Below are 16304 nucleotides of genomic sequence, written 5' to 3' on the forward strand. Positions count from 1 at the left end.
TTCCCACAACACTTCCATCCACCCTTGAAACAACATCTCCTGGTGCTGTGGTGACCAACAAAGCTTAACTCTATGCAAGTCTGATAAATTATTAGTACTGGTGAATTAAGGCTATCCAGGATGTGCAGGCCTAAACGAACTCCTATGCCAGGCTAAATAAACAGTTATATAAATAAGATCCAACACTATGAAGTAAGTTACTGCAGCCTACTTGGTGATTGTAATGTTATACTCTGCAGTCTCAAGTCTGCTGGGGCAATGCGGGGGGGTATGCGGAAGTTGGAAAGTTATGTTTAGTCGGCGCAACATCTGTGGTCATATGCCGGAGAGAGACAGAAGGGGAAGGAATAATAGGAGAAGGGAACAGACCCCAGGAGACGGGACACAACCCCCGATTAATACCTGGTACCCATTCACTGCTGGGTGGACAAGGGCGTAGGGTATCGGAAAAGGAAAAGTTGGAAAGTTTCGTTTAGTCGGCGCAACATCTGTGGTCATATGCCGGAAAGAGACAGGAGGGGAAGGAATTATAGGAGAAGGGAACAGACCCCAGGAGACGGGACACAACCCCCGATTAATACCTGGTACCCATTCACTGCTGGGTGGACAGGGGCGTAGGGTTTCGGAAAAGCCACCCAAATTTTTCCACTCCGACTGGGAATCGAACCCAGGCTCTCTCGGTTGTGAGCCGAGTGTGCTAACCACTGCACCACGAAGCCCCAGGGTATGCGGAACCTAAAGACTAATGCCTCACTTCCTAACTTTGATGCAACAACCAGCCATAACTTGGTGACTAGGAGGGTAGGTGACTGGGATACCTGATGACTTGCACAGCAGATCAGGTGGAACAGGCTAATTCTGTGAGACATGGATTGGTGACTACGGCCCCAGTAAATACTTCACTTACAAACTAGGTTACATACAATACATTACTAAGGCAAGAAGAAAAGAAATTGAAGATGACAATGATAAGAAAATGTTACAAAGGCAAGGTTCACAAATAGATGTAGTGGATTAAAATTACATGAAAAGAGGAGTCACAATTTTAAAAGTGTTAAGGAGACTGCAAACCTACTGAAACTTCAACTGCACTTGGGGTGGAGAAGTTAAGACCCGCTTTCACAGTCGTGTTGTTTGGTTTGATCGTTACCAATGGTGGCGATCGACGCTATGGCCTATGGGGTAGTGGCGGCTGCAGGGGAAGGGAGAGGTATTGAGTGTGTGGTAAGGTGCGGGGCTAGGCTAACCCCGCAGCCGCCACTACCCCATCGGCCAGTTTGACGTGGAAATTTTATAGTGGCGATCGACGCCATTGGTAACGATCAACACAAACAAAATGACTGTGAAAGCGACCCTAAGAGAACACCTGGGACTGGCTGCTATACCTTATGACATTGGTGAATGGAAAATTACATGAAATATTTTACTATGGTAGGTAATGCATATTATACTCCTGCACAGAGTTGCTTGTACAAAAAGGAGGGGTCAGTTTTACTTGGTTGAACAGGATAGGATTGCAAGACTTACCGGGTTATAAAAGTTTGTGGCCTTTGTTCTTTGGGAGTGAGTTTATGGTTGGTAAAATGTGGGGGAAGAAGCAAGGTTACATCGGTTGAATGAAAGGTCACAGACGGTTTGTGTCATTTGTTCTTTGGGAGTGAGTTTATGGTTGGTAAAATGTGGGGGAGAAAGCAAGGTTACATCGGTTGAATGAAAGGTCACAGAAAGTTTGTGTCATTTGTTCTTTGGGAGTGAGTTTATGGTTGGTAAAATGTGGGGGAGGTACAAGGTTACATCGGTTGAATGAAAGGTCACAGAAAGTTTACGTTCTAATTACAGCTTATTGCTAACAATGAATGAATGTCAAAAAAAATGATTTATTGAGATAATCATGTTGAGTCCAAATACGTGGTTATGAGTCTGCTCGGTTTCTAATTAGGAAGTTAATGGTTTCTATTTCTAAGGATAGTCTGACACAAACTGAGTAATATATCAACAACATAACATAAGTGATTGCTGTCTGATAAAGAGATGATTAGAAGTATAAGTCGTATTTTAAGACACTTCGCCGCCCAAGAACACATATTTGACAAGGCTTTCATAGGAGTTGTGGGCATTTCCAGGGGTAGTTTTATGACCCCGGTGGTAGTGTGAGTCTCCTTCTGTACCGTGAACCTGAAGAAACACTCATTAGAACCCGACTGACCCCTTCTTTGACCTTTAGAAGTAGGTGATGTGAGAAGCCAAGGTGTCTTATATTATCAAGGGTCATATTACAAGACATTTCGCTGCCCAAGAACACATATTTGACAAGGCTTTCATAGGGGTTGTGGGCATTTCCAGGGGTAGTTTTATGACCCCGGTGGTAGTGTGAGTCTTCTTCTGTACCGTGAACCTGAAGAAACACTCATTAGAACCCAACTGACCCCTTCTTTGACCTTTAGAAGTAGGTGATCTGAGAAGCGAATGTCTTATAATACCAACCTATGTGTCCAGACAAGGCTTAGTCCAATAGTCCAAACACATTGAGTAGCAACAAATGAGTACAAAATAAAATCAATTACAGATGGTAGTGAATACAGAAGATAATTCAGCACCCAAAGGGACTTGTAATCTATGAGGGAAGGAACATCTATAGTCCAACCAAACTGTCGAGTCCATTTGGGCGGAGGCTCCCGTGGGTCCATTTCTCCCCTCTGCTCTGCCACAGTCCTAACATCTATTATTTCCTATCATTTGTTACCTTTACCTTACATATGAGAGGAAGAGATTGGTGTTGGGAAAGTTTTTGGAAAGTTTCGTTTAGTCGGCGCAACATCTGTGGTCATATGCCGGAGAGACAGGAGGGGGAAGGAATTATAGGAGAAGGGAACAGACCCCAGGAGACGGGACACAACCCCCGATTAATACCTGGTACCCATTCACTGCTGGGTGGACAGGGGCGTAGGGTATCGGAAAAGCCGCCTAGAAGCCCCGATTGGTGTTGGGACTGTGGACTGTGTTGGGAGCTGTGTGGACCCGCGGGAGCCTACGCCTAAGCGGACTTGACAATTTGGTTTCACTGTAGTGTTTGGAATACAAAGAACCTTTCCTGCCATCAGAGTGTAGGGAAAGGCCCTCGAGGGACAATGCACAGACCTTGGCTCTGTCATACTGTGATAATGAAACTCCCACCTCTGAATATTTTGAGGAGGCCAACTAATTTGCTGAGTCGGGCTGAGGGTGCCACCCACCCAAAACAGCCATACAAAGGCGCACACACGCACACAGGCAGAATCCCAGCAGAGTCCAATAAATATATCATGGAGATGTTATTGACTGAGTATGTGAAGGGGTACAAGTGTGTGCCTACACAATACTATGTGGAGTGTCTAGAATCAATTAGATTAGTTGACAAGCAGTTACATGGTGTTCCAGGAAAAAAAAATAATAAAACAATCGAAGGAAACACAATCTTGGCTTTTACATAACAGGGGAAAAAAAAAAAGCCACAAGATGGTTCTACAGACCTTTGAAGCTAAATAAAATATATCCTATAGAGCATCAGAAGCTGAAAGAGTGATTACAGGTAAGATCCTACGAGGGACTTCTCTCTGGTGGGCAAGCAGATGACTGGCAGATGAAGCAACAACACCCTCCATCCGTCTGTCCCTCGTCCGCTGCTGCTGGGAGACTGGTCTAGACGGGTGGCAGGTGCTGGCTGATGAATTTTCTGATGTCAGCCATTTCCTGTACAATAAGTTAAGGATGTGAGAAGCTGCATAAACTATATCTTTCACCCCTTGACTGCAGATTTCCTACAGTCAGACCTCACCAAGCTACAGGAATGGAACAAAAAGTGGCTGCTACAATTCAGTGAAGGAAGAATATAAAGTCCTGCACATTGGGAGGGGATATCCAGCACACCAATACCACATGGGAAACACTCCACTATCCACCACAGAGGCAGAGAAAGACCTGGGAGTGTATGTTTCCAGGCTACCAGTGAAGGGATATCCAGCACACCAATACCACATGGGAAACACTCCACTATCCACCACAGAGGCAGAGAAAGACCTGGGAGTGTATGTTACCAGGCTACCAGTGAAGGGATATCCAGCACACCAATACCACATGGGAAACACTCCACTATCCACCACAGAGACAGAGAAAGACCTGGGAGTGTATGTTACCAGGCTACCAGTGAAGGGATATCCAGCACACCAATACCACATGGGAAACACTCCACTATCCACCACAGAGGCAGAGAAAGACCTGGGAGTGTATGTTTCCAGGCTACCAGTGAAGGGATATCCAGCACACCAATACCACATGGGAAACACTCCACTATCCACCACAGAGGCAGAGAAAGACCTGGGAGTGTATGTTTCCAGGCTACCAGTGAAGGGATATCCAGCACACCAATACCACATGGGAAACACTCCACTATCCACCACAGAGGCAGAGAAAGACCTGGGAGTGTATGTTACCAGGCTACCAGTGAAGGGATATCCAACACACCAATACCACATGGGAAACACTCCACTATCCACCACAGAGACAGAGAAAGACCTGGGAGTGTATGTTACCAGGCTACCAGTGAAGGGATATCCAGCACACCAATACCACAGGGGAACCACTCCACTATCCACCACAGAGGCAGAGAAAGACCTGGGAGTGTATGTTGCCAGGCTACTAGTGAAGGATATCCAGCACACCAATACCACATGGGAAACACTCCACTATCCACCACAGAGGCAGAGAAAGACCTGGGAGTGTATGTTACCAGGCTACCAGTGAAGGGATATCCAGCACACCAATACCACATGGGAAACACTCCACTATCCACCACAGAGGCAGAGAAAGACCTGGGAGTGTATGTTACCAGGCTACCAGTGAAGGGATATCCAGCACACCAATACCACATGGGAAACACTCCACTATCCACCACAGAGGCAGAGAAAGACCTGGGAGTGTATGTTACCAGGCTACCAGTGAAGGAATATCCAGCACACCAATACCACATGGGAAACACTCCACTATCCACCACAGAGGCAGAGAAAGACCTGGGAGTGTATGTTACCAGGCTACCAGTGAAGGGATATCCAGCACACCAATACCACATGGGAAACACTCCACTATCCACCACAGAGGCAGAGAAAGACCTGGGAGTGTATGTTACCAGGCTACCAGTGAAGGGATATCCAGCACACCAATACCACATGGGAAACACTCCACTATCCACCACAGAGGCAGAGAAAGACCTGGGAGTGCATGTTACCAGGCTACCAGTGAAGGGATATCCAGCACACCAATACCACATGGGAAACACTCCACTATCCACCACAGAGGCAGAGAAAGACCTGGGAGTGTATGTTACCAGGCTACCAGTGAAGGATATCCAGCACACCAATACCACATGGGAAACACTCCACTATCCACCACAGAGGCAGAGAAAGACCTGGGAGTGTATGTTACCAGGCTACCAGTGAAGGGATATCCAGCACACCAATACCACATGGGAAACACTCCACTATCCACCACAGAGGCAGAGAAAGACCTGGGAGTGTATGTTACCAGGCTACCAGTGAAAGGATATCCAGCACACCAATACCACATGGGAAACACATCACTATCCACCACAGAGGCAGAGAAAGACCTGGGAGTGTATGTTACCAGGCTACCAGTGAAGGGATATCCAGCACACCAATACCACATGGGAAACACTCCACTATCCACCACAGAGGCAGAGAAAGACCTGGGAATGTATGTTAACAGGCTACCAGTGAAGGGATATCCAGCACACCAATACCACATGGGAAACACTCCACTATCCACCACAGAGGCAGAGAAAGACATGGGAGTGTATGTTACCAGGCTACCAGTGAAGGGATATCCAGCACACCAATACCACATGGGAAACACTCCACTATCCACCACAGAGGCAGAGAAAGACCTGGGAGTGCATGTTACCAGGCTACCAGTAAAGGCTAAATCCGTGCCAATTGCAGCGGACAGGTTAATAGTTGAGTACATCTTGTTTACTTTTTATGCCCAAGTTAATTTACTCATTTAACCCTCTAGCGAGAAAATCAGATCAAAAAAAACCATACGAGAAAAAAAAAAAACTCAAAAAAAAAAACATTATATAATATACGAGCATTTTGTGATCGTTTATGTATCATCTATTTTTTGGGTTTATATCTGGCACAAATTTGGCCCATCGCTGCTACCGGGTTAAACCACCATCAACACTACACTGCCTCACCTCTTCGCAGGATGAATGCATCATGCCTCGGTATGTCTTGAACTCAATGTTGCCAGCAAACTTCTTGATAATCTGGCTTGTGATCTGGCCAAACTTGTAAGGTACTATGGGGTCGCAGTCACCATGGCACTGCAGAATGGGGGCGCCAGTGTTGCTGATGGCAGCCTGGCAACAACACAAGAAGAAATACATATATACATCTGATCATCATAGGAATTAGTCAACTATTTTGGTGTGTACAAACTAACTTATACAGTCATCCCTCAAATAGTACGGTTTCCAATAGTTCGGTTTTGGTTTTATGTGGATTTTCTAAGAAGATTTTTTAGGATTTTTTAATTTCCCGACAAGAAGGAAATTTAAAAATCCTAAAAGGTCTTTTGTGACAATCCGTAGAAAACTGAAACTGAACTATTGAAAACTGTACTATTTGAGGGACGACTGTACTATGTTTATGGTGAATATAAGCAAGGTTATGGGCTAGATTACAAGTATGTGAGATAAAACAATCTTAATCATACTTTCTAGCTTGAACACATTTACATTTCAGGTAATAAAGTTAACATGGAGTATGCTGATATAACCTGTTGGTGTCTGAAGGCTATGCTTGTTAGTAAAGCTAGACAAGTTGGATTCCTGTCATACTGTAATATAACTTAATCATACTTTCTAACTTGAACACATTTACGTTTCAGTTAATAAAGTTAACATGGAGTATGCTGATATGACCTGTTGGTGTCTGAAGGCTATGCTTGTTAGTAAAGCTAGACAAGTTGGATTCCTGTCATACTGCAATATAAATACAGTAGATCCTCATTCAGGATCCCGGATGATTCAGAAATGAAGTTGATTAAACCAGGAAATTACAAAGAAATACAAATTACTGGAGATGGGTAAAAGCACTGATAGGCCTGAACTATTCACTGAAAACTTTACAAATTACTAAAACAATAGAGAAAGACCTGTGAATAATGGTCTAGAATAATCTGTCACACAAAAAAAACACAGATTAGGCTGTTGTAGAAACCTATAAGCTGTGGACTAACACAGAAGTGAGTTTACTGTGGAACATCCTGAACAAGTAGATTTTGGAAAAGTTGGAAAGTTTTGTTTGGTCACCGCAACATCTGTGGTCATATGCCGGAGAGAGACAGAAGAGGAAGGAATTATAGGAAAGTTGGAAAGTTTTGTTTACTTGGTGCAACATCTGTGGTCATATGCCGGAGAGAGACAGAAGGGAAGGAATTATAGGAAAGTTGGAAAGTTTTGTTTACTTGGTGCAACATCTGTGGTCATATGCCGGAGAGAGACAGAAGGGAAGGAATTATAGGAAAGTTGGAAAGTTTCGTTTAGTCGGTGCAACATCTGTGGTCATATGCCGGAGAGAGACAGAAGGGGAAGGAATTATAAGAAAGTTGGAAAGTTTCGTTTAGTCTGCACAACATCTGTGGTCATATGCCGGAGAGAGACAGAAAGGGAAGGAATTATAGGAAAGTTGGAAAGTTTTGTTTAGTCGGCGCAACATCTGTGGCCATATACTGGAGAGAGACAGAAGGGGAAGGAATTACAGGAAAGTTGGAAAGTTTTGTTTAGTCGGCGCAACATCTGTGGTCATATGCCGGAGAGAGACAGAAGGGGAAGGAATTATAGGAAAGTTGGAAAGTTTCATTTAGTCGGCACAACATCTGTGGTCATATGCCGGAGAGAGACAGAAGGGGAAGGAATTATAGGAAAGTTGGAAAGTTTTGTTTAGTCGGCGCAACATCTGTGGTCATATGCTGGAGAGAGACAGAAGGGGAAGGAATTATAGGAAAGTTGGAAAGTTTTGTTTAGTCGGCGCAACATCTGTGGTCATATGCCGGAGAGAGACAGAAGGGGAAGGAATTATAGGAAAGTTGGAAAGTTTTGTTTAGTCGGCGCAACATCTGTGGTCATATGCCGGAGAGAGACAGAAGGGGAAGGAAACAGACCCCAGGAGACGGGACACAACCCCCGATTAATACCTGGTACCCATTCACTGCTGGGTGGACAGGGGCGTAGGGTATCGGAAAAGCCGCCCAAATTTTTCCACTCCCCCGGGGATCGAACCCAGGCTCTCTCGGTTGTGAGCCGAGTGTGCTAACCACTGCACCACGGAGCCCCCATGAGATTTTGGACTGGATGATCCCATTGCCACTGTTCAATGCAGCTGTGTGGAAAACTATTTTTGTATATTTTTTAAGCATTAATCTTATTTTCTTTTCTTGCTCCCATGTTGAAACCTTATCCCACACAGATTTTCTCTTTAAAATTTTTCCTTTCCCTCCACTGCCCTGAACACGGAAATCATGTCTCCTCTCCCTATTATTTTTTTTCTAGGGAGTAGGTCTAAAAGCTTGAATTATTATTTTTTATTTTTACAGCAAAGGAGACAGTTCAAGGGCGTAAAGAAAAATATTAAAAAAAAGTCCGCTACTTACTGCTCCTGAATAGAGGTCAAAGGAGTGCCCAAAAAGAGAGGTCAAGTTATAAGTTTGATCAACTGACCCAGTCCAAAATCTTAAATTAACTCAAAAGATAAATTTGTGTATTGAGACTCAGACAGGACGGCACGAGAGGGCTAATTTCCTGTATATAAACCAGGTAACTTTAGGAGCAGCGAGTAGCGGGCTTTTTTTTAATATTGCCTCCTTTTTTGTGTCCTTGAGCTGTCTCCTTTGTTGTAAAAAAATAAAAATAAAAATAAGATAAAAAAATAAATAAATAAATTACACCCACAGACACCTCCTCCTTGTTACTATCCTTACCTGGGGGAACTCCTCCCTGAGAGGAAGCCAGCAGGACAGCCCCACCACTCCAGCCAGTGACTTGGTGTGGGTGAAGGTGGAGTAGAGTGCCAGCGCTCCCCCCTGACTGAAGCCGCCCAGCATGATGCGCTCATGGGGAATACCGCTCTTTACCTCCTCCTCAATCAGGGTGTGGATGTTGTCCCTTGCTTTCTTGATGCCAGGCCCATCCTCGGGTCCATCCACGTCCAGAGATTTGAGATCAAACCTGGAATAATGATGTCGTGCAAAATGATGGCAATGGTGAGGTTTAGATCTATATAAATTTAACCCGGTAGCAGCGGGGATCATGTTTCTTAATGGTCCCTCCAAGCGAGAAAAATGAGAAAAAATCACCCCTCACACAAACCATTTCATAATATATATCAAAGCATTTGTGATCAGTTTATGTATCATCTATTTTGGGGGTTTATATCATGGCACAAATTTGGCCCGTTGCTGCTACACGGTGAAGCCACAAATTTGGCCCGTTGCTGCTACACGGTGAAGCCACAAATTTGGCCCGTTGCTGCTACACGGTGAAGCCACAAATTTGGCCCGTCGCTGCTACACGGTGAAGCCACAAATTTGGCCCGTCACTGCTACATGGTGAAGCCACAAATTTGGCCCGTTGCTGCTACACGGTGAAGCCACAAATTTGGCCCGTCGCTGCTACACGGTGAAGCCACAAATTTGGCCTGGCACTGCTACACGGTGAAGCCACAAATTTGGCCCGTCGCTGCTACCAGGTTAAAATTCAAATCAACCATTATTTTGTTGCATCAGAAGTAAACTGAACTTACATACTGAGGTTCTTTCACATGCTCTCAAATCACCATAGTGGGTAACCTCGTAATGAGCCAATAGGGTTTGTTGCATGCATTCAAATTTTTCCCTGTTAAGTCATTCTCCCCCACACTCACACTGCTGTCCCCTTGTCACACCCCCTTTATCAAGCTTTCACTCACCAGGAGGGCATCCTGAACCCAGCATTCAAGGTCACTGCCATCACTTGTCTGGAAAGGAAATAGATATTGGGTTACTTAACACATTTAACAAACATTAAGAAAATGGTGCACAAACACACACACACACACACATTCGACAGGGAAGACCTAGTGGTACGTGACAGAAGTGTGACAAGAGGCAATGGTAAGAAATTGAAGAAGAGCGACTGTAGGAGAGACATCAAGAAATACAGTTTTCCATACAGAAGCATAACATGGAACGGACTTGACGAGGAGACTGTGTGCGCAAAAACGATTCATGAATTTAAAGCCAAACTGGATGATAAGCGTTATGGAGATGGGACAGCACAAGCCTAGTACAGCACATACCCACATACCCACAAATCACACAGATATCAAATTGGAGGGGAGTAGAGAGTGGAGTCATTCAAGGCTCAGTTCTGGTACCAATAATGTTCATAATGTATAAAAATGATATGCCAATGAGTATAAAAACTTATATGAGCCTTTTTGCAGACGACACCAAGTTAGTAAGAAAAGTGAGGACGGAGGAAGACTGTTAAGAACTGCAAAAGACCTGGACATAGTGTATAGATGGAGCCAGTCATGGGAGATGGAATTTAATGCAAACAAATGATATGTTACGGAAATGGGGAAAAGTAAAAACAGACCAAGGAAAACAGAGAGGATGGGAGAAGAAAACTTAAAGGAGGTACATGAAGAAAAAGATTTAGGAGTAACAATGCAAGACACACTATCCCCAGAAAAGCACATAAATAAGCTGTTCAGAGAAACCTAGAGGATGACGCAAAATATAAGGGTATCATTCCATTATATAGACAAAGAAATGATGAAGAAAATAATAGCAACGATAAGACCAAATCTTGAATATGCTGCAGTTGTGTGGTCGCCTCACAAAAAGAAGGATATCAGAAAGTTGGAAAGGATACAGAGAATTGCAACTAAAATGGTCCCAGAACTCTCGAATATGACGTATGAAGACAGATTGAAGGAGATGGATTTGACGACACTGGAACAAAGAAGGGAGAGAGATTTAATGACGCTGTTTAAGTTGGTAAATAACTTTGATGAGGTGGACAGAAATGACCTCTTCTTAACTGTGAGAACGCAGGGGCTGAGAGGACATGGGAAAAAACTTAATAAAGGAACCTGTTTGAGTGACTTGAAAAGTATAGTTTTCCACATAAAAGTGTTAACACCTGGAACAGCTTGCAGGAAGAGGTGGTGGAGGCGAGCAGTGTCCAGCAAATGAAGGAAAGGCTTGATGAATGTAGATATGGAGATGGGACTATTAGGGCTTAGATTGGGCTCGGTAGACTACAACTAGGTAAACACACACACACACACACACACACACACACACACACACACACACACACACAACTTCTTAATAAACTGAGATTTGAAGTGAAGGGTTTTAACTTTTAAGTACCCCATACTTGTGAAATATTGTGCTATAATGCTCAAACTTGGCGGAGATAGGAAGTTTTTCAGTATTTTCGATTTTCATATTATTCTGATTTTCTAAAGGTGTGTGCCCTTAAATTTTCATGATTTAATTGCAGTAAAAACTCGTCGCTGCTACATGGTAAAGCCACAAATTTGGCCCGTCGCTGCTACACGGTAAAGCCACAAATCTGGCCCATCGCTGGTACCGGGTTAAATGCCTATCAGCATATTAGTTAGTAAACATTTAATAAAGCATGTCCATTAATCATGTGTTTACTTTGTGCCCCTATCATGCTCTCTTATCTAATGTACTCAGTAAAAATCTACAGCACACCTGACCTTAAGCTGATTACCCAAAGTGCTCCTCATACTTCACAACTAATGCCTTTCCTTTCCTTTTATTTTCCCTGATCACCTTCACACTTCAATCTTCTCAATATCAACTCACCTATCAACTTTGTTTCCTCGACCTCCAAAACAATGAAAACTCAATGCATGCACCATAGAATATCTGTCAATCATTCACCCATTAGCATCCAATCTTCATTCCCTCTGTTCTCTTTGCTATCCATCCTGCTTATATGCTTCCTAACCACATAAACTTCATAAACAACTAAAGCTCAACACATGCACCATAGGATAGCTCTCGATCATTCACCCATAAGTATCCAATCTTCATTCCCTCTGTTCTCTTTGCTAACTATCCTGCTTATATGCTTCCTAACCACATAAGCCTCATTCAATCTCATCCCTATTATCTGGTTCCCCCTATCTCATGCCTCCCTCATCTCCGTCCTTCACTCTTCCCCATCAAGTTCCATCATTACTACTCATTAATATGCAGTGACTAAATTACCGGAAACTCTGAGAGAACATACTTATGAAGAGACTGGAGAAATTGGGACTAAACACTGGAGAGAAGAAGAGAGAGAGGGGACCTAATAGCATTGTGCAGGATACAAGAGGGATTGGAGAAATTGGACAGGGAAGACCTAGTGGTACGTGACAGAAGTGTGACAAGAGGCAATGGTAAGAAATTGAAGAAGAGTGACTGTAGGAGAGACATCAAGAAATACAGTTTTCCATACAGAAGCATAACATGGAATGGACTTGACGAGGAGACTGTGTGCGCAAAAACGATTCATGAATTTAAAGCCAAACTGGATGATAAGCGTTATGGAGATGGGACAGCACAAGCCTAGTATGTCTCTTTTCCTGTATTTCACAACTAGGTAAATACAACTAGGCTCACTTACGCTGTGGGACAGATGAACTTGATGTGAGGAGAGCCGATGGCTGCCATTGCGCTGGCCCATCCATGCCTGTAGCCGAAAGAAAATTATTATTCTGAGAACCTAAAAGAAATTCAATGAAGCAGGATCACAAGTTGACAAAAAATGGGAACAACATGCTTCAAAGTCTTCATAATGATAATGATAATAATAATAATAATAATAATAACAAAGTTGGAAAGTTTCATTTAGTCGGCGCAACATCTGTGGTCATATGCCGGAGAGAGACAGAAGGGGAAGGAATTATAGGAGAAGGGAACAGACCCCAGGAGACGGGACACAACCCCCGATTAATACCTGGTACCCATTCACTGCTGGGTGGACAGGGGCGTAAGGTATCGGAAAAGCCGCCCAAATTTTTCCACTCCGCCTGGGAATCGAACCCAGGCTCTCTTGGTTGTGAGCTGAGTGTGCTAACCACTGCACCACAAAGCCCCCATAATAACAACAATAATAATAACATAGATGAGTTTGCTAGAAAACACAAATAAATGTTTGAATGACACAAATCACATTACACATCTGTTCCTCAAACACATAAAAGCTACCAGAATGAGTTGGTATAAAATAAGACAAACAGAAACATTCAGCAACTCACCCAGTGTCTCCTAGGCCATGGAGGAAGATAACCTGCAAGGAAAGGAGACAAATTAGTGATGGTGGATCCTGCCAAAATCCATTACTGCCCATCTCATCAGCAACAAATGATGCAGTCACAGATTATATTGAAGTACCGTACATCTTAACCTGGTAGCAGCGGGGATCGTGTTTCTTAACCCCTTGTCTGCGGATTTCCTACAAGAAGACATCACCAAGCTACAGGAATGGAACAAAAAGTGGCTGATACTATTCAATGAAGAAAAATGCAAAATCCTGCACCTTGGGAGGGGATATCAAGCACACCAATACCACATGGGAAACACTCCACTATCCACCACAGAGGCAGAGAAAGACCTGGGAGTGTATGTTACCAGGCTACCAGTGAAGGGATATCCAGCACACCAATACCACATGGGAAACACTCCACTATACACCACAGAGGCAGAGAAAGACCTGGGAGTGTATGTTACCAGGCTACCAGTGAAGGGATATCCAGCATACCAATACCACATGGGAAACACTCCACTATCCACCACAGAGGCAGAGAAAGACCTAGGAGTATATGTTACCAGGCTACCAGTGAAAGCCAAATCCGTGCCAATCGCAGTGGACGGGTTAATGGTCCCTCCAAGCAAGAAAAATGAGAAAAAATCACCCCTCACACAAACCATTTCATAATGTATATCAAAGCATTTGTGATCAGATTATGTATCATCTATTTTTTGGGGTTTATATCATGGCACAAATTTGCCCTGTCGCTGCTACATGGTAAAGCCACAAATTTGGCCCGTCGCTGCTACCGGGTTAAAACTAACCTAACAAAACTAAATCTAACCTAACCTGCCCTGACCTAACTATACTAAATGTAGCCTAACCTAACATAACCTGACCTATATGGCCTGCTGCTAAAATGCAATGAGGCATAACTCGAATAATAGACACTTGCGACGGAAATGAGGTACAAAATCATGCAATTCACTACATCTACCACCAGAAAAACATGAACCGCGCGAGAAAATCGTTGGTTGGGTGAAACCGTAAATTGTCCGTAGGAATTGTCCAGTTTGAGGATGATGTCAGCCAGAGCTCATAAATTCACTATCCTCCATAAATAATCTTAAAAACACTGGCGTGCAATGGGTGTTATACTTGATGAAATATGGTCAATCTATGCCAGAAATCAGATTGGAAACACTGAGTAAAAATAAGAAAGATGCTCTACGGTAATATACTAGGGTGAATAATATACTTGGGCGCTAATATACTTTGTGAAATATGGCCACTCTATGCCACTAATTAGATTGGAAACACTAAGTAAAAATAAGAAAGACACTCTGATATACTAGGGCAACATATTAAAGCCAATTCACGGGTCACCGGGTGGCCTGTGAGTGGTTACTTGTCACTGCCCCGGGTCACCCCAGGGTTAGGTCACGGACATACACCTGCCTTGGCCAACCCTTAGGAAAAAGTTGGAAAGTTTGGTTTAGTCGGCGCAACATCTGTGGTCATATGCCGGAGAGAGACAGGAGGGGGAAGGAACTATAGGAGAAAGGAACAGACCCCAGGAGACGGGACACAACCCTTGATTAATACCTGGTACCCATTCACTGCTGGGTGGACAGGGGCGTAGGGTATCAGAAAAGCCGCCCAAATTTTTCCACGGTAATACTTTCTAAGAAGTCCACCTCCCCCTCCGCCACTCCAGCCCCCCCCCCTACCCCCCAAGACAAGCCTGGGGAACTGTGGGGAACCAGTGTTTGGGCGGGGGGGAGGGGGGAAACCAAAATCACTGAAAAATGGGCTTCCAAACTTTCCCTAGAAAAATCCCAGCCCGGGAATCGAACCCGGGCTCTCTCGATTGTGAGCCAAGTGTGCTAACCACTGCACCACGAAGCCCCCTCCAACCCTTAAGATCATCTCAATATTCTTCTCCTGCCCGATCCGCTTCATGGCATAAATAATAAATATGTGTGTCTGAATGGCATGACCCTGAGGCCAGTATGGAGGGCAGTGGTCACGGGGTCAGCTGTTCACGCCCCATCCCGCCCCCAGGGTCAGGTCACGGACAATTACCTGCCTTGGCTAACTCTTATCATGGCATTAATAATAAATACGAGTCTGGATAGCATGGCCTCGATTCCTGCCGAGGCCATAAGGAGGGGTAGTCATGGGTCAGCTGTTCATGGCCACACCCCCAGGGTCACCACGGGGGTAAGGGCGGAGACAACCCTTATCATGCCATTAATAATAAATACGAGAGTCTGAATAGCATGACCTCGATTCCTGCCGAGGCCATAAGGAGGGGTAGTCATGGGTCAGCTGTTCACGCCCACGCCCACAGGGTCACCACGGGGGTATGGGCGGAGACAACCCTTATCATGCCATTAATAATAAATACGAGAATCTGAATGCCATGACCTCGATTCCTGCTGGTCAGTATGGATCAGTATGGAGGGCAGGGGTCATGGGTCAGCTGTTCACGCCCACGCCCCACGCCCACAGGGTCACCACGGGGGTATGGGCGGAGACAACCCTTATCATGCCATTAATAATAAATACGAGAATCTGAATAGCATGACCTCGATTCCTGCTGGTCAGTATGGATCAGTATGGAGGGCATGGGTCAGGTGTTCACGCCCACGCCCACGCCCACAGGGTCACCACAGGGGGATTCTTGGACAATTAGTGAAGACATTAGGTAGGCCAGCCGGGACTCACGGTTGCTGTATGTTTAGCCGTCGCGTTCACTACCACAGGAGCCGCCATTCTGGAAGAGCGGCCGCCCATACACCGCCCACGCCACGCCCTCGCCCGCCCGCTCCGCCCACCCGCCGCTGAGAGCCTCAAAGGGGAGTAAAGGGCATGAAATAAGGGCGGCCGATGAGCTTCTGTCACCGCGTCCGAGTCTGCGCGGTCCACT

General features: G+C 44.7%; 2 protein-coding genes across 15 annotated transcripts; both read right to left on the reverse strand.

Moving 5' to 3' along the window:
* Positions 1–1816: 1816 nt before the first annotated feature.
* Positions 1817–15133, reverse strand: LOC126987165 (uncharacterized). 13 transcript variants are annotated; one of them, XM_050843974.1, is made up of 4 exons: positions 13736–15133; positions 5639–5737; positions 4749–5539; positions 1817–4551 (listed from the first exon to the last, which is right to left on the reverse strand). In XM_050843974.1, the coding sequence occupies exons 3-4, from the start codon at positions 5300–5302 to the stop codon at positions 3846–3848; spliced, it is 1260 nt and encodes a 419-aa protein (XP_050699931.1). In that variant the 5' UTR covers positions 5303–5539; positions 5639–5737; positions 13736–15133; the 3' UTR covers positions 1817–3845. The 13 variants fall into 13 exon arrangements, with proteins under 13 accessions (XP_050699931.1, XP_050699922.1, XP_050699932.1 ...); XM_050843965.1 differs by lacking the exons at positions 5639–5737; positions 13736–15133 and adding an exon at positions 5936–5951 and having other exon boundaries at positions 4749–5342; positions 5441–5539; XM_050843975.1 differs by lacking the exon at positions 5639–5737 and having other exon boundaries at positions 13736–15132.
* Positions 6196–16304, reverse strand: LOC126987207 (acyl-protein thioesterase 1-like). 2 transcript variants are annotated; one of them, XM_050844024.1, is made up of 6 exons: positions 16103–16304; positions 13380–13411; positions 12746–12811; positions 10020–10067; positions 9034–9280; positions 6196–6412 (listed from the first exon to the last, which is right to left on the reverse strand). In XM_050844024.1, the coding sequence occupies exons 1-6, from the start codon at positions 16169–16171 to the stop codon at positions 6209–6211; spliced, it is 666 nt and encodes a 221-aa protein (XP_050699981.1). In that variant the 5' UTR covers positions 16172–16304; the 3' UTR covers positions 6196–6208. The 2 variants fall into 2 exon arrangements, with proteins under 2 accessions (XP_050699981.1, XP_050699983.1); XM_050844026.1 differs by lacking the exon at positions 16103–16304 and adding an exon at positions 15660–15695.

This window comes from Eriocheir sinensis, chromosome 6 (genome assembly GCF_024679095.1).
Source record: "Eriocheir sinensis breed Jianghai 21 chromosome 6, ASM2467909v1, whole genome shotgun sequence".
NCBI lineage: Eukaryota > Metazoa > Arthropoda > Malacostraca > Decapoda > Varunidae > Eriocheir > Eriocheir sinensis.

Excerpts from the sequence above, each read along its gene's own strand:
- LOC126987165 (XM_050843945.1), bottom strand. The coding sequence starts at position 5,598 with ATGTGGTATTGGTGTGCTGGATATCCTTTCACTGGTAGCCTGGTAACA. Across the intron at positions 5,343-5,440 it reads CTGGTAACATACACTCCCAG|GTCTTTCTCTGCCTCTGTGG; the intron begins GTCTTTCTCTGC and ends ATACACTCCCAG. Across the intron at positions 4,552-4,748 it reads CTGGTAACATACACTCCCAG|GTCTTTCTCTGTCTCTGTGG; the intron begins GTCTTTCTCTGC and ends ATACACTCCCAG.
- LOC126987207 (XM_050844024.1), bottom strand. The coding sequence starts at position 16,171 with ATGGGCGGCCGCTCTTCCAGAATGGCGGCTCCTGTGGTAGTGAACGCG. Across the intron at positions 13,412-16,102 it reads CGGCTAAACATACAGCAACC|GTTATCTTCCTCCATGGCCT; the intron begins GTGAGTCCCGGC and ends CTTTCCTTGCAG. Across the intron at positions 6,413-9,033 it reads TCAGGGAGGAGTTCCCCCAG|GCTGCCATCAGCAACACTGG; the intron begins GTAAGGATAGTA and ends TGTTGTTGCCAG.